The sequence below is a fragment of the Xenopus laevis genome, chromosome 6L, assembly GCF_017654675.1.
Source record: "Xenopus laevis strain J_2021 chromosome 6L, Xenopus_laevis_v10.1, whole genome shotgun sequence".
NCBI lineage: Eukaryota > Metazoa > Chordata > Amphibia > Anura > Pipidae > Xenopus > Xenopus laevis.
This window is the reverse complement of record NC_054381.1, coordinates 62069891-62095139: the sequence shown is the minus strand read 5'-3', so window position 1 is coordinate 62095139 and position 25249 is coordinate 62069891. Positions and strand designations below refer to the sequence as shown.

Sequence of the window (25249 nt, the reverse complement as noted above, 5' to 3'; positions counted from 1 at the left end):
TGGATGATCACACAATTAGAGATTGTTGAGTAAAGAGCACTTTTTTTGTGTAGACACGGGTATTTAAAATTTGTTGAAATTACATTGGATTATCCTTGAGAAAGGTCCTAATGAGACCGAAATGTTGGACTGTGATACAATGTGTTAAAAATAAAAGATTTTTAAGGGTGTGCCAGTCTGAAGATTTTTTCTATAAAAGCTGTAACTGTGCACCCTGTGATATATATTGAATTTTTTTCTGCATTTGAGTGAGGAAACTCTCTGAATCATTATATATAATGAGAGAAATATAGGAGAAATATTTATACATTAAGGCTATGAGTTTACAGGTACATGTAAATTTGAAATTATATACTTTTCATATTTTGTTTAAGAACATCAAGCAATTTGGGGTCCGTGTATGCTAGCATTTAGAATGCAACTGAAATGGCTGATCCATTTGATGGTTCATCTGATTCATCATCTTTGGCAAGTACATCACCGGACTGTTTGTACAATCAGCCAACCTGTCCTGATACATTATGACAAATAAGAACGGCTTCTTCAGATGATGTAAGAGGCATAATGGGTCAGCTAGTAAGAGAGAAAGCATTGAGAGAAAAAGACAAAACGGAAGAAGATCAAGACTCAAATAACTTTTTCCATCTTTAAAATTGTTTCCACAACAAAAGAAGGATACAGTAAAGTATTAAATATGGCAACTGGTACACAGACATTCAAGGGCACTCTACCAGCAACCACCAACTCCAACTCAGGCAGCCTCAATCTTATCTCCTGCCCATCACCTAATCTTACAGCTGGGAACATCTTGGTGGCCAAGCTTCAAATCATCCTGGCAATAGTAATTCTTTATCAAAGCTCTTGTTTAAAACTAGGTTTAGTTGTGATTTTTGCATTTTTTCCATGTTTTGCAATCTTATGCATTTTACACTTTTGTACATCGTTAATATAGTGTTTCTTTGATGAAATGAAAATGTTAAACAATATTTTTATTTTATTTGCCCTTGATTACAAAAAATAAAAAGATATTTTTGTCTCTTTACATTATATGAAATAAAAAACATTTTGGCCAGCTACAAATTACAATAAGTACAACTATGGGTTGAAGTATAAAACCATTTAAATACATGTAAGCAAGGTTGCATGTTAGTGTATATATATTTATTTAAAAAAATGTAATTATGGTATATAGTAAACATCGGTACTTATGGTATATAGTAAACATTGTGCTGTTGTTCCCTTACGTCCCTTCGCAAAATGACGTCACGCTGGCGAATTTTCGCTAGCGTTAGCCACTTCGCCCTTTAGTAAATTTACCCCTATGTTACTAATGGTATTTGGTATCATATCTAAAAAAAATAAGGTAACGTGAGCACTACACCAGAAAGATCGAAAAAGGTCAGGGAGATCAAAAAACAAGAATATAGAAGAACCACAAGCCCCACCTATACTAGCCACAGTATCAGTAATCCGTAATGTCAGGAGTCATTATCAAAGCAACAGCTGTGTTAAGTCTGGAATGATACCAGTGTAAAATCTAAAGCATAAGTTTGAAGTTTAAGGCAATAGGACACCAGGTGATTAATCGCCAGCAAAAAATCTCTTTCCCACCTACAATAATGTGAATCACTGGTGGTAGAACCCATGTATCGTTTTAGTCTCCCAAAATCGCTTGACGATTCCTCAGTTATGACTGTAACAGAATCAGAACACTCTTTCCTTCTATCCACAACAGTACCTTTCCATTTATCCACTTATTGGCCTTTAGAATTTACCCCTGGCCATTGTTTGCCTGACTGGGCAACGCTTTACTAGTCTGCCAGTATTAAAAAAAATCTATGCGTGTGTCTGAAAACACAGGTCATGTTCAGATGCATACACAAATAAAATCAGGCAGCTGACTAAGACAGAGAGTCGGACTAGAACAGAAAAATAGCCTGCTGTGATGTACAGAAATTTTAAGTATAACCTTACCTTGCTCATTCTGATCCACAGGCCTGGCAAACCTTATTACAACCCCTTGCTCTCCAGGCAGGTGGTCACCCAGTTCAGCTAGTGCAGTGTCTACAAAACAAAACCTTAAAATATAGCATCACTATTATAAAACAGATAACAGATGAGCCATGGTAGTTACTGCAGGGCACACTGTTGTCATTACTCCATGTGATTGAAAACACAACACATACACAGGTAATTCAAACATACAAAAAAGTATATTTGTACGTAACTGTAGGTAACCTTAATTTACCATGATATAACTTCAATATTCATTGCAAATTATTCTATTCCATTACAGAGTATAGCTGTAAATATGAAAAATCCGAATGGCAGCAAGATTATTCAAGAGGTATGTTGCAGTATAAAATAAAAATGATTACAATCAAAGCTGCAAAGTCATTTTGTTTTTGGGGTTGCCATGGTCAGTGACTCCTGACTGCTGCATAGCCTTTTTATTTGCTGACTAGAAAGAGGCAAACGAGGAAGTCTAATAATTGGAAAAAAACGATGAAAGGTAATACAGCTGCATAGGATAGGCCCATCCAAATAAACTTGCCCTTTAAGATTAAAACAAAAAGGAAAGTTAAATAATGATTCTCTTTAACAGAGAATTTTTAACATTTTTTTTAACAATTTTGAATTTTAGAAAGTAGAAAGGAGAAGACTAACAAAGGATGATGGGTGTTGCAAGAAGGCGGGTTGTTCTGGCTATAAGAAAACAAAAGAAACAAAAACAGAAGGGAATAGAACAAAGAAGATGCTGGGTTTTATTTGGAAGGGTTGAATTTGATGGACTTTGATCTTTTTTCAACCCCATTTAACTATGTAACTATGTAAGAATATTTATTCCTCACCCTTAAACCCACAATTTCATATAATATTTATGGATTGCTTCTAAATATTTCAAAATTTCTTTCCTTTTAGACCTTATATAGTGGCACTATAGACCTATATACAACCTTTTTTCAGCTGTAGCAAAATAAATAGAACTTATGCTAAAGGAGCATTCTGCCATTTTTTCCATATTTTTTTATTATTACTAAGCAGCTTGCTTTCACACTAACTTACCTTAATTTGCCTTAGCTCTATATAAACAACTCTCTAACTTCATCCTTTTATTGTTAGTATGTTGGCTTTGCAGTTAAAGCAATACAGACATGTTCCTATAAAAAATCATAGGAATGTGTCCATATCTAGGAGCTGCTGCACGCCGAATATTTTCAACTAAAAGCCCTCCAAAGCCGACCCCAGCCTCGCAAACCATAGTTAACCCGACCCTCCAATACTGCTAAATGATCTTCTGTGTTGTTTCAGTGACACTGGGCTGGGGGCAGCGTTATCCTTCTATAGGCTAATTACAAATGGAAACAGGACTTCAGCCTATGGAAGGATCGATCCACCCCCAGCCCAGCGTCACTGAAGCAATGCGGAAGATCCATTGTCAGAGGGTAGGTTTAGGGTTAATGAAGGTTCGCGGGGCTGGGGGCAGCTTTAAAGGGGACCCGTCACCCAAAAAAATTATTCAAAATCCTATTTTATCACATTAGTCAAGCAAAATAAACTTTAATTACACTATATAAATTATCTGAATCTTGTTTCCTTCAGTCTGGGATTTTAAAATTATAGCAAGCAGGCAGCAGCCATTTTGTGCACACTGTTAATAAGGCAAAGCTTGCATCATCTCAGAATCTTGTTTGTGCACCAGAATGGGTGCCCTGGCTACACATTTAAATGGTAAAGAGAACGGGGGAATATGTGGAGAGCAGTGACATCTAGGAAGTGCTGAATGGAAAGTGAAAGTAATTGTCTGCCCCGCCTCTATGCCCAGGGCATAGAGGAGTGGCAGACAATATTTGATTGACAGCTGAGATTTTTAAATAAGCTTACAACAGCTATGAATGCTTTAATAAAAAATAGAAATCGGATTTCATGTTTAATTTGAAAAGGACTTTTGTTATACAGCTTTGTGTGTCTGGGTGACAGGTCCACTTTAAGGGGGGCTCTTAGTTGAAAATATTCGTCGTGCAGCACCTTCTAGATATGAACATGTTCCTATGATTTTTAAAGGAACGGGTTGGTATCACTTTAAGCAGTCTATTATGCTGGGTTGTTTCTGTCAGGAAACAGTTTTCCTCATTAAAACAGTTTTCCTCATCTTTGTTGTGAATTATAGTTTCATTTGATAAATGAAATGTCCTTTGTTATAATATTCATGTAAATCTTTTCATTTCTTACATTTTTTCAGCTTGCAAAAGCCTGTGATGTTTTTATTGAAAATTACATTCCAGGCAAGCTATCTAAGATGGGACTTGGATTTGAGGAGATAAAGGAAATTGCTCCTCATATAATTTACTGCTCAATAACTGGTAAAAATGTTTTTTTTTATGATTTTTTATTCCTGGTTTATATTTATTGTCAGTATAATTGTTATTACAGTATATTTTATAGATGATATTAATCTGCACTTATTGTAAAGCAAAAGATTTGTTTTATTTCAGAATCTTATGGGCCTCTTAATGAGCATTTGTACAGTTATACTGTGGTGTGATGGCAACAGTTGAACTTCCAAAAGGCAAAACTTACTTGACTGCTGTCTAAATCCATAACCTTGAATTTATATACAATGAACCTCATTTTGCAATGAGTTACTCAGTCCTTCTATTTATTCAAATCACTGGAAAGTGGAAATGTCTTTATTCTACTAAAGTCTGCACCTCTAAAATATATGTTTTTATACAGCTGTCTCTGCAACATAATCTCAAAGGAGACTGTGCTAATGATAATGAGTCCTTAAATACTCACCAAAAGAAGTGAGCTTCAGTAGTCTTAGGCTGTATATCCTATTCAATAAGACAGCAAGGACTGAAGCCTGACAAAATATGGGACTTTGACAGCATAAAATATCCAGTACTTGAAAAAAATGTCCATTGCCTGTATTGTGCAGCAGAAAACATTTAATAGACATATAATACACAAAAGCCATGAATATCTTGTAAATTATAATAAGTTGAGGAACAAATAGACGGCACTTCTGGAGAAGATTTAATACTGCTGTATGTCCTGACGCGTTTCGGGAAATGATCCCTTAGTCATAGGACCTATGACTAAGGGATCATTTCCCGAAACGCGTCAGGACATACAGCAGTATTAAATCTTCTCCAGAAGTGCCGTCTATTTGTTCCTCAACTTATTGTATCTTAGCAGTCGGATACTGCTTGACAGAGCACCTGGAAAAGTACCTGTGGGGAGCAGTAGCGGTCCTTTTTTCTTGTTTCCTATCTTGTAAATTATATCCTTATAAACGGTGAGTTCTGATGTCATCAGTTATAAACGGTGAGTTCTGATGTCATTTCGGTCACATGACTCACTGAAATTTGTGTATTATAATAAATAAAGTACCCCCAGTTGTAAAATATGAGGATATTAGAAGTCACCTCGGAGTTCCATGACCTGTATAAAAACACTCGGCCTTCGGCCTCGTGTTTTTATATGGTCATGAAACTCCTCGGTAACTTATAATATCCTTATATTTTACAAGAGGGGGTACTTTATTCACTATATATTATACCCTATACTAAAGATCACTTTGAACTAATAGCTATTAAGTCCTAATAGTTTCTTAGTGTTTTCTTGCTCCCAAAGTTTGGTAGCTGTCAGGCCCGTATTTGTGAAAAGGCCACCTTGTTGAAAGGAGGGGGCAGGGACGATGAACGCCAGTGTGCCTATGGGCACCCACTATGTAAATCCGGCCTTGGTAGCTGTTCTACTTTATGAAAGAGTTGAAAAAATGCACTTATTCACCTGGTTCACCCTTCAGTGGCATCATTTGTTTGGAGGGGCAAAGACCCTCTCATAGCACTGACTGGGCCAACAAGCAAATCAGATGGGAGGTTATGCAGACCCACTGGGATTTTCCTGCAAGTCATATTGATATCTGGCTAGCTGGGCAAGGGCTGTCTTTTTTTTTAACCAATCATAGACTAATGAGTAAGCAACTTGATCAGAGGTGGCTGAGTTAGCAGGTATTATCAACCAGTTTATGACCACCTTTAGGGGCACATTTACTTAGGGTCGAATATCGAGGGTTAATTAACCCTCGATATTCGACTGTCAAAGTAAAATCCTTCTACTTAGAATATCGAAGTCAAAGGTTTTACCGCATTTCCTTCGTTCGTACGATCGAAGGAAAAATCGTTCGATCTAATCCTTTTCCTTCGATCAAAAAAACCTAGGAAAGCCTATGGGGACCTTCCCCATAGGCTAACATTGACGCTCGGTAGGTTTTAGGTGGCAAAGTTTTTTTTTAAAGAGACAGTACTTCGACTATCAAATGGTCGAATAGTCGAACGATTTTTAGTTTGAATCGTTCGATTCGAAGTAGCCAATTCGATGGTCGAAGTAGCCAAAAAAATACTTCGAAATTCGAAGTATTTTTTATTCTATTCCTTCACTCGAGCTAAGTAAATGTGCCCCTAAGTGTCTAGTAAGACATGCTTAAGTAAAGATGGCCATAAAAAAGTATTGTATGATAGTCAGTGTGTATATGGCGGGAGACGAGGCGACAGATATCTGCAAAAGACTTGGATATCGGTCATCACATTGATAGTCCAAGACATAAAACTTTAAGGTGATGCTGCTGAATTGTCAGATAGAGGTAGAATTTTATTTTTTTCCTGTATATTTGACAAATCAGCTCTTAACCTTTGTAGTGAAAATTAACAATTTTTCCTGTAACCAATGATTGCAGGAAAGATTGTTATTGTAACGTGTATGGCCATATTAATTGATAGTTTCCAGTTAATATTTACACCTTTGCTCATGTCTTATGTTTGAATATGAGCATAAAACCCTTTTTCTATTCAAAGGAAAAAACTTGCCTCATTGTATATCTAGTATAGGTAAATCTAAAAACAACTGGACTTGCTGAGTTGATTACTCAGCAAGTCCAGTTGTTTTTAGATTTACCTATACTAGATATACCATGACCTGGATGAATGAAAATCTTCATAGTCATATTGCCTCATTGTACATCTATGTTCAAATCATTATCCAGTGTAACATTTGTTGCATTACCATTGCATGCTTGTGCTTCTGATCATTAAAATAGATTCTTAGGCATATATTTATTCTATTCAATTTATGTTTTATAGAGGAACCTGGCTATAATCATTATTTGGTAAAATAAATCCTATACTTTTAACTAAAACATTAATAAATCTATGATCCAGTTATTATTAAATTGTACATACATACAAAGTTGCATGCATGGTTCCTTTGGCTGATAAAGGACAATTTTCCTACATTGTTTTTTCCTGCATCACTGACCCAGATTAAGCAAAGAAAAAACAAAACACAATCTCTCATGCTGAACCAGGTTGATACTTAGATACAATTAAACAATTGTACAAAATCAGTACAGAACAATATGTAATCCGTGATGGTATCCAATTAATGGCTATCATGTCTGTCTCCCTTCCTTCATGTCCCTGCTACAGCACCAGCTGGTAAAGGACTTTGTTAGGTCCTCCGTGCTCCACCGATAAGAATTCAAGGACCAAATGGACATGAATCAACTTAAATATAAAAGTTGCTATCTAAATTTTTTATGCTCTCAAGAATAAAATGTTTTTTTCCCTCTAACTTAGTTCATAGTTTCACATATGTAGTAACATCTCCTATTAATAATATAATGTAGTTTCCACGTATATGCATCTACATATTTTATAGTAGAAATAGTATAGTAGTAGAAATATATATGATGGTTGATTTATTACATAAAGCTAAGAAGGATGTATATATATATGCTTCCATACTTACTGAGAATAGCAAGTAGCTACTATTATAATAGTAGGTAGCTACTATTTAATTGGGTCTCACTATATATAGAAGAAATCAACAGATGACTAGTAAAAGCAGATACCTACAAACACTTCTCAAAATGTATGTTGTGTAGTAGAAAGTATATGAAAATGAGAGAGTAAATTTTAAATGAGAGAGTATATAAAAAAACACATGGTTTGTCAGATGAACAAATTATTAGGAGAGGCTGGCCATGTATATGCTGTCTTGGAATATACTGAAACTAAAAATAAAATAAATGGAACCTGGAAGACCTAAAACATGAGTGGATTTTGGATCTAAGATAAAGGAAAGGTTTTCTAAGATTATTACTATTTTTTTAATGTTATCCTTGTTGCATGAGCAACATGAGGTGTTTCCCACTTGTTCCCACAAGTGAATAGATTAGGAGATTCAATTAAACGTAACTCAAAGTAACTACCATATTAATAGCTGAGGAACCAGTTGTGAAGGGATTCCTATAAAGTAGAGCCTCGGTTGTTTTAAGTATAGGTGACTGATTGCCTTTTGAAGAAATTCAAGAATTTCGAGAGAGAGAATTTTTAGGTAAAAAAATTAATCTCACGCTACTACGGTAGTTGCCAGACTACTTTAATTCTCAATTATTCTTTAGCATCTGTCACGGTTCTAAAGGTCACCATAGACATAACAATTACGATCTTTCCAGGAAAGATTGTTCATTTCAATACACACGTTTAGAGCTGAATCGTCAGATATACAAGTAGAAACAATAAAATTCTACCTGTATCTGATGATTCGGCACTAACAATAGCCGATGTTCTGGTGCCTTTAAGGGTGCCCAATCAAAATTTTCCAGCAAGCCGACCGATATCCAAGTCTTCTGCTAATATGAGTCAGCTCTACCACCATACCCGCAATGAATATCGTACAATTTTTTTTTCGTACGATATTATTGGTGCGTTTATGGCCACCTTAAGACTACCAAATTGCCAATATTGTGTCATCTTCCAAAACACTGACTTTTATATGCTAAACTAAACCATTGCACTAACATTGACTGCTTCAGAGAAACAGTTTAACCAGCACCAGATTCAAGGCTCTATTTGTGCATTACTTACCCTTGGCAGTGGGTGCACATTTTTCACTGGCGACAGTGGTGCTGAAATTCTGCATTTGGTTCACTGCTGTCTGTTAAAGATTTTGCTAGAATATGTTCAACTTGTGTTTCAAACTGGAAAAAAAATTAATGTTTTTATTTTACTTTATTTTCCCTTGTTTTAAGGCTACGGCCAGACAGGCCCTTTGTTTCAAAGAGCTGGATATGATGCAGTTGCCTGTGCAATGTCTGGACTTATGTACATCACAGGACCCGAGGTAACACTGCACTATAAATACATTTATCAATTACTATCCCAGTACATTGCTTTAGCAACTTTTATTGAACAAAAAAATAAAAGACCAAATAATGTGGAGATCATGTTTTTTCATAACTTATATATTTTTGCATAGTTTACTGCTTTATGTCAACTTTTTCTTTGATGTGGGCAATAGTACTTAAAAGGAATTTACCACTCGTCTTCTTGGGTTTTTTTAAATTGACCTTTTCATCTTTCAGCCTTCCAGTCTGGATCAGCCATCTTGTTGTAAGGGTTCCACAAATAAATAAGCAGACTGGTTTGAATGACTGGCTAGTAAATGAATAGTAAAGGAGCAGAGTAAGATAACTACTGCCTAACAATACCATTTATGGAGATTGTGACTTATATAGGCCTCAATGCCCCTGAGGGATAGTTTGTAGTGTGTTTGCAGAAGGGAGGCTGTGAGACCCATACTACTAAAATTACTCTCTGGGGTTCCTTAATTGGTCCTCTGGGAGGATACTTGGACAATAATGATTTTGAGTGACCCATCACACTACCTCAGACTTTATGGCTAATATATTGGAGGTGGGGGGTTGTATGGCGTTATTTTCTATTAAATACATATTTTGCTTGATCTGCTTCATTTTTATGTTGGTTCAATTATATTACTATTGTTTTTTACTGTTATAATAAAAAAGTACCTTTTACTTGATGATAGATAATCCAACCTAAATCCATTATGATAAAATAACCATTTTGTGGGTTAAATAGTTTTTAGAAGCCATAATACTTTGCACACACATTGCAGAAGGATCCCTCATTTAGAAAAGAGCTGGTTCCACAAATTACAGATAAATCAAATACCTGTATAATAACACACTTGGCAACATGACTTTTTTCTACTAGTTGAAAATAGCTTGATCCTCTACGGGAAACATCCAAAATAAACCATTCACATAGAAATTAAGCAACCTTCATCAGGACATAAAGGGAATGTTTGATAAAACAGAATGAATATGTAGCATGTACATGACTGCATGTTTAAAGATGAAAACAATTACAATCATTGACTTTTAAGTGCCATAAAATGCCGTAGTTAATTACATTTCCATTCTGAAAAAAAGAAACACTACAGAAAGCCAAATGTTACTTCACAACACTGGTATGGTAATACTGTTATCCGTTAATGGTACTATATAACAGTGCTCTCTTGCCATGCTGTGGCTGCATTTATTCACATGAATGCTCTAGAAAAATTACAAAGGAACAGCAAATGATAAGCCACAATTATTACACGGTCCCCAAATCACATCTGCTGGTAAAGGGACCTGTATGTATGTGTATATATATATATATATATATATATATATATATATATATATATATATATATATATATATATATATATATATATATATATATATTTATTGTGGAGGCAGCATTTTGCTTCAGTTCCTCACCCAGGTGCTCTGTAACCTCAGTATTTGTATTAAAAAGGACAAGCAACGTCTGCATTTTTATTTTGCATTAGTTGTGTATTAAGAATATAGCCAATGAAGATTCCGTTTCTACTATGACCTTTCTCAAGGCAAACATACCTTTAACACACTCAAACATATATATCCTCAAACATATATATGTACCCAGTCAGGAAATTACATCACAGTAAAGTGACTATTATTAACAGTATCCTAAGTAAAATATAATTAATCCTTATTGGAGGCAATATTGGGTTTATTTAGGGGGTTATTTATCAAAGCGTTTTTTAAACCTCAAATGAACTCACAACTCGAATGGTATCTTATTTAAGAAAAAACTCAAATAGGAAAAAGGACTTCTGCGAATTCCGAAACCTGAAAACTCAAATTAATTGAGTTTCTGCAGGAAAAAACTCGATTCGCTCTAATCATTTGAGTTTTCGGGCAAACCCCCCCCCAAAACTCGAACATCATGCAGGCTGTTAACATTTTCAAATGGTTCAAGGGAGCTCTGCCATTGACTCTTACATGACCTCGACAGCTTCAGGATTGTGTATTTTTGGATTCATGCTCTTTCCCGGGTCGGGGCATAATAAATCTCAAAAAAAGTTGTTTTTTTTTAGAAAAATTTGAGTTTTGACCTAAAAATACAGCTCGGAATCTTAAATTTTTGTGGAAAACACAACGCGAACCTTATTTAATCTGGCCTTTAGGGGCCGATTCACTAAGGGTCGAATATCGAGGGTTAAGTAACCCTCGATATTCGACTAGGAATTAAAATCCTTCGACTTCGAATATCGAAGTCGAAGGATTTAGCGCAGATAGCACGATCGAACGATCAAAGGATAATTCCTTCGATCGAACGATTAAATCCTTCGAATTGAACGATTCGAAGGATTTAAATCCAACGATCGAAGGAATATCTTTCGATCAAAAAAAGTTAGCCAAGCCTATGGGGACCTTCCCCATAGGCTAACATTGAGTTCAGTAGCTTTTAGATGGCGAACTAGATGGTCGAAGTTTTTTTTAAAGAGACAGTACTTCGACTATCGAATGGTCGAATAGTCGAACGATTTTTACTTTGAATCCTTCGATTAGAAGGTCGAAGTAGCCCATTCGATGGTTGAAGTAGCCCAAAAAAAACTTTAAAATTCGAAGTTTTTTACCTTCGAATCCTTCACTCGAAGTTAGTGAATCGCCCCCTTAATGTTTAAATGATTTTTAGATCCCAGAAATATCTCAATCACTTTAAAATGTTAATGAAGGAAGCCAGGGACTGCTTAACGCTGTTTAATTACATATTGATTCTAAAACTGCAGTTTCAGTGCAGAGACAGACAAGAAGATTCGGGGAGATTTAGTCGAGCAGCGACAAATCGCCTCTTCTGTGGACCACTAATCTTCCTGAACTGCCTCCCTGCCCGCTAGAATCTAAATCGCTAGCATTATTGTACTCGGAGCACTTCCTTTTTCAAAGTCGCCTGTGAGTTTCCTTGTGAGGCAACTAATCTCCCCAAATCTTCTTGTCTGTCTCTGCCCTTAGCATACCTTTGCCATACAAATATATTACACATTTCTTGTGTGTCCATCCTAAAAATCGCTTCTAAATTTTCAGGTCCTTACTTAATCCTTTATAACTGATCACCTGCACCAGTAATACAATATTGACACCAAGGGGCCGATTCACTAACTTCGAGTGAAGGATTCGAAGGTAAAAAAATTAGAATTTCGAAGTTTTTTTTGGGCTACTTCGACCATCGAATGGGCTACTTCGACTACGACTTCGAATCAAACTAATCGAAGTAAAAATCGTTTGACTATTCGACCATTCGATAGTCGAAGTACTGTCTCTTTAAAAAAACTTTGACCCCCTAGTTCGCCATCTAAAAGCTACCGAAGTCCATGTTAGCCTATGGGGAAGGTCCCCATAGGCTTGGCTAATTTTTTTTGATCGAAGGATATTCCTTCGATCATTGGATTAAAATCCTTTGAATCGTTCGATTCAAAGGATGTAATCGTTCGATTCGAAGGATTTAATCGTTCGATCGAAGGAATTATCCTTCGATCGTTCGATCGAAGGAATTATCCTTCGATCGTTCGATCGAAGGAATTATCCTTCGATCGTTCGATCGAACTATCTGCGCTAAATCCTCGACTTCGATATTCGAAGTCCAAGGATTTTAGTTCCTAGTCGAATATCGAGGGTTAATTAACCCTCTATTCGACCGTTAGTGAATCGGCCCCCAAAAGTAGATTGCAAAGTAGATTAACCCTTTCATGCTTCTCTGCTTTCACATTTTCATGCTTTCACACTTGAGAATTCGAGAGATGGGAACTTAACAGGTTGAAATGTTTAAAGGGGTGGTTTGCAATACAAACCATTTGACAACAGCACTGCTAAAAGAGAGCACTAACTCAATCTACCTCTGAAGCACTATCAAACCTGGGGCTTCCAGGTCATATACTCTGGATTTTCCTAACGGATTCACATAGAGTTTTGCAATGTTTGTGAACCCTTGTTTTCCAGTTATGCTTGATATCTTCTTTTAGCATGATCCATGTAACTAACCTACTACATGGAAAAAAACCCTCCTATTTTCATCAAAATTAAAAGGATAATGTAAATAGGATATAAATGCACTTTCAACATAATTCATTTAAGGTTATAAATTATGATGTGCATAACAAATGTCTAATGAAAGTTATCCCTCTAAACTACAGGATGGGGATCCAGTGCGCCCAGGAGTAGCTATGACAGACCTTGCTACTGGATTGTTTGCTCATGGAGCGATTATGGCTGGTTTGCTTCAGAGGTCTAAAACAGGGAAGGGGATGCACATTGACTGCAATCTGCTGTCATCACAGGTTGGTCTTAAAATAAGCTAATTTATGAACTGTTTAACATTATAAACATTTATGAGCATTTTACATCTTGTTTTTAATATAAAGTTTTTATAAATGACCAAAAGTTATAAAAAAATATAAATAATAAAAAAATTGGAGTATATTTTTTGTATTTAAGGGTTTATTTGCCAAAGCAGTGCTCCATGCAAAATGCAAAATTCAGTCTCAAATTACTATGATTTTTTTACACACAATGCAGCATTTTCCTCATAATTCTATGGACATTGCAGGAGTTTACAAGCTAGCATCTACTCTGGTGATTCTCCTTTTATATTATGGTGCATGATTTTTACTACAGTTTTGTGTTAATGGTGTCACTTCTGATGTACAGCATTAATACAACATTAAGGTGTCACTTTCTGGACACACAACCAGCTAAGGTAATGCTGGAATCACTGCCAGCACAAGGCCACTTTTAATTACCTTACACCCTTTATTTTGAGCACAATTGCATTAAATTTAGCAGGCTGAACAGATGCGGTGAAACATTTTTTGTGTGTACTTTTTTCAGGATGTAACTGAGAATACTAAAAAATACTAAATACTATTTACTAAAGGGCGAAGTGACTAATGCTGGCGATGATTCACCAGCATGACGTCATTTCGGTACTTCGCCGATTTACTAACGGGTGCAGGCGTCACTTCGCTAGTGACTGAGATAGACGGTACCATTGCTTCGCACTCTAACGCTAGGCAAATTTTCTCTCTGGTGAATGGACGTAACAACGCAAATTCACTAAGATGCGGATTTTACTGAACGTTACCTCTGTTGCCAGACTTGCCTTCGCTAGCTCAGACCAGACAAACTGCAATGGAGTGCATAGGACTTCCTCAATTTTTAGTGAAAACATTTTCTAAGTCCCAAAAAACGCTGGCGTCTTTTCCGGGTTCTCCATACATTTTCTAACATATGGAACACAAACTATACGATGGGCTCATGTGTAAAGCATTATAACAACTCTATTTTCTTTTTCTAAGGTTCCCTGGACTTGTGTTATGTATTTGCTGCAACATATACGTCCATTAAACGTTATAATTTCCCACCGTATGCAAATTAGCCTGAGCGAAGACCTCTAACAAAGTTGTGCTAGGCATAATTGAACGCTAGCACATCTTCACTTTGATTGCCGACATAATGCTAGTGAAAATTCACCAGCTCCCTGGATGCAACTTCGCATTTTAGTAAATTAGCGGTGTCTGTGTGGATTTTCGCCTGGCGAAGTGTAGCGATGGGTGCGAAGCCATCGCTGGCGAATTTTCGCAGGTTATTAAATGTCCCCCTAAGAGTCCTTTACTTAATGCCAATGCAGTGTGCAATGTGTGTTTTTTTTTTTACAAAAATGCAGTGTTGCTACCAGAATTCCAGCATTACTGCAATCACTAGGGGTAGTTGAGGTTGATGCAATTGTGGCTGATGCTTCAATTATAACTACATTTGCTATCTTTAGTTGCATTATGAATAATAATATGAAAATCCTTTTAAAATTCCTATTGAACAAGATAAATCAGCCATCGTTTGCAGCATTTGTTACTCCATCTGTACATAAATACCAAAAAGCCTGCTAATATAAAAGTAAAATGCTCTTCTTAAAAGTCTCCATTTGACTCTTACTTTTGCTGTACAGGTATAATCAACATTGTTTAAAAGGTAGTGAGTCATTTAATCTTTATCAATTTGTACATGTTTGCGTTGACAACATTAAATAGATCTATACAGAGTATTGCATATTTTTTTCATTGTGCTCTTTTTGGAGCACTTAAATCTGTTTTCAGTCTACTGTAGCTTCTTTTAATAAATCATTTCCTTGTCGGATGGTTATTTAAATATAGAAAATACTTCAATGCTTGATAGTCTTTCCATATTTTATTCTAATGGGATTGAATTGAAAACTCTAATTTGAATTTTCAAATTTCTTTTATGGTCAAAACTCTCAAATTCGAATTATGAATCATCCAAACTCAATTTCAGTTTTTATTCGAATTCGAATTTCGAGATTTATCATAATCTGGTCCTTTAAAAACTCAAATGTGACTATTTGCCACTTAAAACCTGCAGAGTTCATGTATAAGTCAATGGGAGAGGTCCAGGGATCAATTTGGACATGTTACTAGCTCTCCTGACATTCAAGTTTTTTCTCAGAAAATCGAGTTTAGTCTAATTCAATTTAAATTGGATTCGAGTTTTCAAGTCGGTAAAATTTGTGTGAGTTTTAAACATTCGATTTTTTTATTGAATAACCCCCCAACCGAATTTCGAGTATAAAGGATTTAATTTAAAGGAGTTTAAAAAAACTCACATGAATTCAAAATTCAACCTTTGATAAATGAGTCCACCTTCAGCAATCAATATTAGAATGCTTCATTTAATTTTCCATCCATTCCTGTATAAACTTCTATTTAGAAATGAAAATGCTAAGCTATAAATATCTTGTCTGTATTAAATGATTAGAAATGTCTTGCTCATGATGAATCTAGGACGCAAATCATTGAATATAGGAATGTTGATGTTTAAAAACTTTGCAGTTCTAATATGTTATGCCTTTCCGTCTTGCAACCTAACTGAGCACCTTTATCTAAGACTCTGAGTCCCACAATTTGGGAACCAATGCTTCTTTCACATCCTGATCTTCTCTTGCTGGCACCCCCACCTGCTCACCCCCAGTCCTCAGGTTAAAGGATTTTGCCCGAGACAATTTTGGACAGGTGTGGAGTATTTTTCTTGATCTACTAGAACTGGGCTCCTCTCCCTTTTTTACCTTCAAACCACAATCAAATATAAAAAGATTTGGGGAGCAATGCATGAAGAAAATTCCTGGGGATGCTAAATATGGGAAGTGATAGACCTGTTTCCCCCTGATGCTGCATTGCAAGGTGTGAGCCTTTTTCCTAATATGCTGGAAGGAGGAACCTTTCGCACTTAATCCTCTGGATACACTAATTCCTTTTACAAAACTGACCAGGAACCGTGATCTTCTGCAAGACTCTAGGTCTCAGTTTAATTCTTCCCTTGTCTCTGGTCAAAAAATTATAAAATGCCTTTTATTTTGTTGTGGGAAGTGGGTGCTAGGGGAAAAGGGTCATATTTGAGATTTGTCCCCATGATACAGGTCAAAATAGAAATTATTCTGGCAATATTTGGCAGCAATGACTACCATTTATTTTTGGTTAATGTTCAGCAATACAATATTCTTCCTACAGACTCTGCTAAAAACTATACAGCTCATTTTAGAATGCAGCCAAAAGTTTGATTTAATACTAATAGACCCAAAATGTTTGCCTCGGAACTTCCACTACCACCCTTAATGTAGAAGTAATTCCAGGGTTTCCACAGCAGTTTACAGCAATAGGCACAGAAGACTTGTGACAAACGAAAAACATTTTTAAAAACAGAGCTGGAAGTGGCTCAATCTTGTCCAATCTGCTACCACCCACAAATGCAGTTGATTGCAGCTGGCGCAACTTCCTGCGCAGCTGCGATTACTATGGAATTATGGTGAAAAAAACTGCATTATGCATAAAATAATATTGATCTGCATCCTAAACTTCAATTTGTTCATTGCACTTACAGTCATAAAAAGCCCTCATATGTGACATAAAAGTACATTTTTTACCCTTGATATTCTCCTGTCCTTGCTTATTTCTTGCATTTACAATTATTGTACATTCTAGAATAGTTATTGATCTAGGCATCTGATGAGTGTCATTTATGCTATGTAACCAAAGGTTACTGCCTAGGTGCAAATTTGCCCAGTGCTCATACATGAACCCGATTTTGTGTCTGAAAATGTTCAAATGGGCATTTTTAGGCTGGATGCAGTGATTTTGGAGAGTCAGATATGCCAACAAACTCATATCTGTGTAAATATAGAAGAAATATTTATATTTGAATAATTAAATATGATGTAGATATTGATATTATAAAACAGTTTGCAGTTTTTTTTTTCTTATTTTTTATTTATTTTTGCAATGCCCTATCAGTTTGCTGGGGTCCAAGGACAGACATATTTTTATTGTTGTTAATAATGTTTTAATCATCTTTCTATTCAGTCATTCTACTTGTTATTGTCCAATCTACCACTTTCTAGTTGTTAAGGTAAGTGGAACCCTGGCAACCCGTTTAAATTTGAGAGTCGGGAACTGCATATCAAAATCGGAATTACATTAGAAATCACAAAACATTTTAAATAAAAGAATAATTGCCATTGTCTTAGAATACCATTGTCCACAACATACATAAAAACCATTGTAAGTTAAACATCCATTTTACAATGTTAGGCTAATAACTGTTTCCTCTATCTATTAGGTGGCTTGTCTTAGTCATGTTGCAGCAAACTTTCTTAATGGCGGCGCTGAAGCAAAACGCTGGGGAACTGCGCATGGAAGCATTGTTCCATATCAGGTATTCTGTAGCATAAAAAATTGTCACTATATGAGGTTCACAGGTTAGTATAATGGTATAGCACTTGCTTTTTCACAATGTAAACTGCATTTTGAAAGAGAGCTTGTTTTGTCATTTACGAGAGCTATTAACAGAAAAACTGCAATGTCCTGTGTTTCACAATAATAGATACAGTATATGCACTGATAAAGGCTTAGCTTAACCCATACAGGTATGGGACCTGTTATCCACAATGCTCAGGATCTGGGCTTTTCTGGATAACGTATCTTTCCGTAATTTGGATCTTCATACGATAAGTCTGCTAGAAAATCATGTAAGCATTAAAGAGGAACTCCATGAAAACATAACTTAAGCTTTTTGAAAAGTAAACATAATTTTAAGCAACTTTGCAATATACATCATTTAAAAAATATGCAGACTTTTCATGATTTTTAATGGTTTCTGATAGTTCCCTAAACCTAGCCCCCTGCTCTCCTGCTGATCTATCTGACTACTTTGCTGAGCTGTCTGACTACTGTTACTTTGTATCAACAGCCATCTGTCCTCAGCCTTCATCCTCCAAACCCCACAACTCCCTGCACATGTGTACGGACCGCATTTTAGGACATCCTGCGCCGAAATACCTTTCCTCCAAGCGATGTCCTATGTCTTTTGAATGGCACATGGCTTGCTTTTGCTGTCACTCATCGTCCAAAGGTGCAGTCTACCCTCCCTACTCAGCTGTCATTCATGCTAACTCCGCCCTCAGCCTTCCCCCCTCAGCCGTCAGCCCCCAGGTGTCAGCCCTCAACCCTCAGGTGTTAGCTCTCAGCCATCAGGTGTCAGCCCTTAGCCCTCAGGTGTCAGCCCTTAGCCCTCAGGTGTCAGCACTCAGCCGACAGTCCTAAAGTGGTGAGTGACTGGTTTCGGTCCTGCGCTGCTGGTCCTGAGGGCTGACACCTGAGGGCTGGCACCTGAGGGCTGAGGGAGGAAGGCTGAGGGCAGTCTACCCTCCCTACTCAGCCATCAGTCATGCAAGACTGACGGTTGAGTAGGGAGGGTAGACTGCGCATTTGGACAATGAGTGATGGCAAAAGCCAGCGATGCGCCATTCAGAAGGCATAGGACATTGCATGGAGGAAAGGTATTTCAGCGCAGGATGTCCTAAAATGCGTTCCGTACATGTGATTTCAATAAGCAAAGGAACTTCACAGTGCAATGAATTGTGGGTTATGTAGTTCCTGCATGCTGTCAGTAAGCTGTGGAGAAGGTGTTCCAATTTCTAACATCAGTGCTTAAATAAACCCAATAGGCGGTTTTGCTTCCAATAAGGATTAATTATATCTTAGTTGGGATCAAGTACAAAGTACTGTTTTTTTTATTACAGAGAAAAATTATTTGAATAAAATGGAGTTTATGGAAGACAAACTTTCTGTAATTCTGAACTTTCTGGATACTGGGTTAATGAGTCCCATACCTGTACTTGTAACTCTTAGCAACCAATCAATTTGTTTTTAATTAGCAGTACCAGTAACCAATAAAATAGTGTAGTGTTGTGGGTTAGGAGGTTAGAGCACACTATTTCTCTGTAAGTTCATATGTGTATAAATAACTTCAGAACAAATATATATATGCATAAAAATAGGCCTTGTGCTTTTCTGAAGCTGGATTTTCTGAGTGTATAAGAAATTATAGTTGTGTGGTTATCCGATTGCTGCCTGCATTGATGTGATGTTATTTTATAACAGAAAAAGTTTTTATTTAAGCTAACACTTTACATAAATATTTAGCTAATACGTTATATAAATATTTTGAATTGATGTATATACACAAACACATTTCCAGTTAAAAGTTGATATTATAAACTTGAAGCTGATGCAACAAATACAGACTTAAAGGGGCAGAATATCTTCTTGTTTAAATGAATAGAATGTTTTAAGAACATAACTTTTACTCTTATTTTAATTAATAAAAATCTTATTTAATGTTTCTTGAGCTAAAGAGAGCAAACAAAAATTTGAGTAGAAGGTAAATGAGAAAGGTCACAGTCATAGAAACATTGAGTGTGTTAATTGGGTCAGAGTACTGTACTTTGTAAAATAACTAATAATTCATTACATGCACCCGGCCATTTGATTTGATTGGTTTTTGAGGGGGTGATCCTCCTTTTGCACTTTATATATAAAAATCTGAAACTTAAGCAATTAAATCAGCGAGCAAACCTGTTCCTGTCACTTGTGCTATAGAAGCTATCATACTAATCACAATTGTTCTTAGGGCTTCTTTTAAGCTTGATTAACTTTTTGATTCTTCAGTAGATCTGCTTTTATAGCGTTCCAGCTTGGCCATTTGATCACTTTCTCCAGTCCATCTGTTTTAGAGCACATTTAAAATAAAACATCTGTGATTTATTTGACTTTGCATACATTATACTTGCTGATGGCACAATGTGTTTTAAATGTTCCATTCACAAATATGTTTCCCAACCTTGTATTGCTGGTTTAGTATCTATGAAAAGGAAACAAAGAGGAGGACTGGTTCCTATTTTTTTTCAATAATTTAGCAGCAAATTACTCTTGATGTGGCTATTTTTAAATGAGCAAGTGACACATTTTAGCTCATTAAAGAGGCGCTTCTAATTTTTACAGTCTTTTTTTTAAAAACAGTATTATGCACAGATGTTGCAAATTTGGTCTGAAAAAATTTCAGCAATTTTGAACATCTGGTTCTTTGTGCATGACAGATGCCTGGTCCAAGTCACACCATAGACTTTGTCCAAATGATTGTAACATTTAATTAGGCAACAACTATGCCAAATACAGTGATTAAAGCTTCTTTTCCACTGTTTTTCCCAGAATGGGTATTTTTTTTTTTAAAACAGGGACAGATTTATTTCAATTCCAAGTACTGCTTCTGTTTTGTCCCTTTTAATCTTTGAAAGAATATAAAGTATTTTTAAAGTTCTGTTAAATTACAAGCAATCACTCAAATGTGAATGGAAATACTTATAAATTTTGTTGACAATATCCAAAACAATGGTTTTTAGGTAGAAACTGAACTAGAGGGGGGGGCCCTGGCGCAGGACGCACAGCCGGGCCCCCGCCCCCCTCTGTACACCTGGAACTGGCCCGGGAATATGCGCTGCAAAGCCGAGGGGCCCTGAGGGGGTGCGGGCCATGGCTCGCTCGCACCCCCTGCTCCCCCGGTAGTTCCGCCCCTGTTTTTAGGAGAATTCCCAGTGACATGCTCTAAATACCAATTTTTAAAAAGGATCCAGCACCTGAAAAGCAAAAATATTTAAAGTCATTTTTTTTGTCTCCATTTTATCAAAATAATCCAAATTTTTAAAAATGATTTATTTTTTCTATGTAATAATAAAACAGTACATTGTACTTGATCTAAACTTAGATATGATTAATCCTTATTGGAAGCAAATTGGGTTTATTTAATGTTTGCATTATTTTCTAATAGACTTCAGAGATAAAGATTCAAATTACGGAAAGATCTATTATTGGAAAATCCCAGGTCCTGAGCATTCTGGATAACAGGTCCCAGACCTGTACTTTGTTGTATGCCCACTTACTTCTGAATACTTTAAAGCAGTGATCCCCAACCAGTGCTTGTGTTTGTTAGCAGAACTTTCCGTGCTACCTTGTCTGATCAGTATATTAGAAAAAAGATTCATTCTGTGGCAATATACAAGCAAAACATAACTGATTATAGTGTATTGAAAACTAGTAATTACTTCTGAAAGATCTACAATTAATAATAGGTAAACAGTTAAGCTATAGCTATGAACAAAGAAGATTTGTAGACGGGCCCCAAAAATTCAGCAAAACGGATAACATAAAAAGCTATAAACATAGGTGAGCTGGAGCAATTGCATCATTGGGAAATGTAGGCAGCATTGTAGCTGGGTACAGTTGAAACTGGTTAGGGTGGAATTAAAAAAGGACAGGCAACTGGTTGACATAACATCTATGGTACAAATAAAACCAGAAATAGAAAATACAGAGAGAAGCTTTGCTAACAAAGCTGCACTGAATTGTATTCATTTTTCCATAATGTTTGTTTTCTTTTTATTTCAAATTTACCAAGGGACCTATTTATCTTGTTTTGTATAAAAACCAGATACATCACATGTTGACAGACATTGCGGTGTACTTCTGTGTAAAAATCTGGCATAAAAGTAAGAAGCCACTTGGAAATGCTATGGGAAAATATGGTGTTTGTACATCACAGTTTTTTATGTGATTATTTACAGAGCAACTTCCACCGGAACTTACTTGTCACTTGTATTTTTCCCATTGTCTTTAAATGAATTACGTACGGTCCAGGAGCATAACTACAGAGGAAGCAGACCCTGCAGCTACAGGGGGGCAGGAAGTAAAGGGGCCACATCAGGCCCTAATTCATATACATTTTGAATAAATACTGGTAAAACAAGTCTGCCTCTAGACATTTTTGGGGCCTGAAAAAATTTGCTGTGGGGCCCAGCAATATCTAGTTATACCACTGGTAAGCTTTGAAGTGGTGTAAAACAACAGCGGCAGCTGCAACATTCATTCTTTGTAAAATAAAACAGGTACCTCATTTTACACCATTCTGCATTAGTTGTTTTCACAGCATTATAAATAAGCCCCCAAATCCTAGTAAAACCCAGTACCAGGGAGGATGGGATAACAAGCTGATTATTAGAACCCCAGTGTAGGAGATTATAAAGGGATACAAGAAGCAAAAGTTGAATTTCAAATGATATACTTGTACGACACAGAGCGGGAATGAATGAGTCTTGGGAATCTGCAATGACTTCTTTAAAGGAGAATTCAACCTGTTTGTAAAAAAACCTGTAACCCCCCCCCGGTAGACCCCCCCCCGGTAGACCCCCCTCCCCCCAGGCTAACTACCCCCCCCAGGGAAATGCCCCATACTCCATACTTACCCATCGGCACAGATTCTTCCAGCGGAGTTCCACGCATCCATCTTCCACAATCTCAGTAAGCTGACTGAGAGATCTGCAATTTCCATGTAATTTCGCACATACGCAGTTGTTGCAAACTGCTCCAACTGCGCATGCGCAGAAATACTGATGTCCCAGTCAGCTTACAGAGATCGCGGAAGATGGATGTGTGCAACTCCACTGGACGAATCTGCGCTGAGGGGTAAGTATGGAGTATGGGGCAATTCCCCCGGGGGAATCGTTAGCCTGGGGGGAGGAGGGAGGGGGGTCTACCTGGGGTAGGGGGTGGTACGTTTTTTTTTCCCAACAGGTTGAATTCTCCTTTTTTTTCTACAAACTGGTAGGGTATTTGTGTTAATATGTTTAACGTAAGGGCATTCGGGAAAGAAATGTGACCTAATTGATTTTACGTGTGTTGTTGCTTTAACATCAGAGTGTGATGTGGCAACATGTCATTGGTTTTAAATTTGGAGGGAGGGATCTCCATGGGTTTAAATGTTGGAGCCAAATGTAGCATTACTAGTGCCTATGAGTAAGTACCAGTTGGTAAGAAATGCGTAAGGACATCAATGGGTCTATATGCCTACTCTTTTTTAATTTTTGTACCTAATAAAAGTATTGATTTTTAACTTTGAATAGAACTCTATGGAGTATATTTTTGAAACTGAACTTTTAGTATGTTATAGAATGGCCAATGCTATCAATTTTTCAATTGGTTTTCATTATTTATTTTTAATAGTTTTATTGTTATTTGCCTTTTTCTTCTGACCCTTTGCAGCTTTCAAATGGGCATCTAAAAAAGCAAATGCTCTGTAAGGCTACAAATGTATTGTTATTATTACTTGATATTCCTGATCTTTCTATTCCGTCCCTCTCCTATTCATATTCCAGTCTCTTATTCAAATCAGTGCATGCTTGCTAGGGGAATTTGTACACTAGCAATTAAAATGCAAATTGAAGAGCTGCTGAATAAAAAGCGAAATAACTCAAAACCACACATAATAACAAATGAAAACCAATTGCAAATTGTCTCAGAATATCATTCTCTACATCATACTAAAAGTTATCTCAAAGGTGAACCACCCCTTTAAACAAATCCTGTATCAACCATTTGGATTCTGAATTTATAATTGTATAATAAAAGTACAGTAATACTTAGCTGAATAAATCAGACAGAGGTGAAAATGTAATTACATAAAATTTTATCATGTTGCAGTAATGCTTCTGCCTTGTAGAATGAATACTTTCTATTCTTCAAAGTATCTTCTCAAAATGATTCTCCTACACAAGCATTTTAGATTTTGCCTATGTTCGACCTAAATATGGAGTTAAAATATTTAGCCCTAAACTTGCTGGAGGTGATTGGAATGGCAATTTAGCTACAGCTGGTGGTGCACATACAAATATTCCAGTCAGAGCAAACTTTATGGATATTTTGTTGATATAAGCATTAAACTGCTACAACAAGTATCAGACATTTTGTATATTTGTTCAACGCTGTATTGCTACATTTGTATACAAGCAGAATATTGACTAGCTGACTGCTTTGGCAGGTTTTGTGTGCAGCTGTTTGTCTTACATTTGTTTTTCTCATTATGAAGTGTCTGGAACTCTTGAAAGTCATTTTCATTCCCTTTTGGAATGTGAATAATCCACGAGAGTGTACATATTCACTTCCTTTTCCGAAATATGCCTTTGGAGTTGCTGTTTTGGTTGTTTTCTCCAGTCAAGCGATGTATACAATAGAATTTCTCTCTTTGAAATTCTTATCAATTTCTTGGAGACACTGTTGTATAAGTAAGGGGAAGTATAAATCGGACATAGTTAAATACAAGAAAGGCAAATGACTCAATACCATAATATCTGAAGCACACTTCATTGTGTATCGTGTACCAGTTAACACAATTATGAAACCTGCAGTGGAAAAACGAATTTGACAATCTGCATTGTTAATGACCGCAGGACACAAAATGCAAAAGCCATGATTTTTGTGTGCCTGTTTTTGCATTTTGCACCCAGCCCCCTCCAATGCTAAATTAGCCTTCTACTGCCATATATACTAGAGAATCAAAAATCAAGCTTCCAATGAAGTTAGTATCAGTGCCTAGAATTTCTGTGCAATTATATTTTAAATATGTTAATTAAATCATTTTCTTACATTAATTATTAGATATTGCCTTCATTTAAAATACATGTATAGCAGGTAGCAGGTGAAGATATATTTTCCACCCTTATAATTTCCACAAATCTATTTAAACTACCATTGTATTCTTAAAGTTTGCCTCTCTGTTGTTTTTTTCCATAAAGGGATTGTAACACTATATATGGGGTGTGTAGAATATCATATGAAA

General features: G+C 36.3%; 1 protein-coding gene across 4 annotated transcripts in view; it reads left to right on the top strand.

The window, feature by feature from the left end:
• Positions 1-25249, top strand: part of sugct.L (succinyl-CoA:glutarate-CoA transferase L homeolog) — a 319978-nt gene that overhangs the window by 16649 nt on the left and 278080 nt on the right. For all 4 annotated transcript variants that reach the window (XM_018266707.2, NM_001096092.1, XM_018266708.2 and 1 more), the window contains 5 exon segments: positions 2297-2347; positions 4244-4364; positions 9101-9192; positions 13378-13521; positions 17864-17959. In XM_018266707.2, the coding sequence (XP_018122196.1) occupies positions 2297-2347; positions 4244-4364; positions 9101-9192; positions 13378-13521; positions 17864-17959 (504 nt within the window).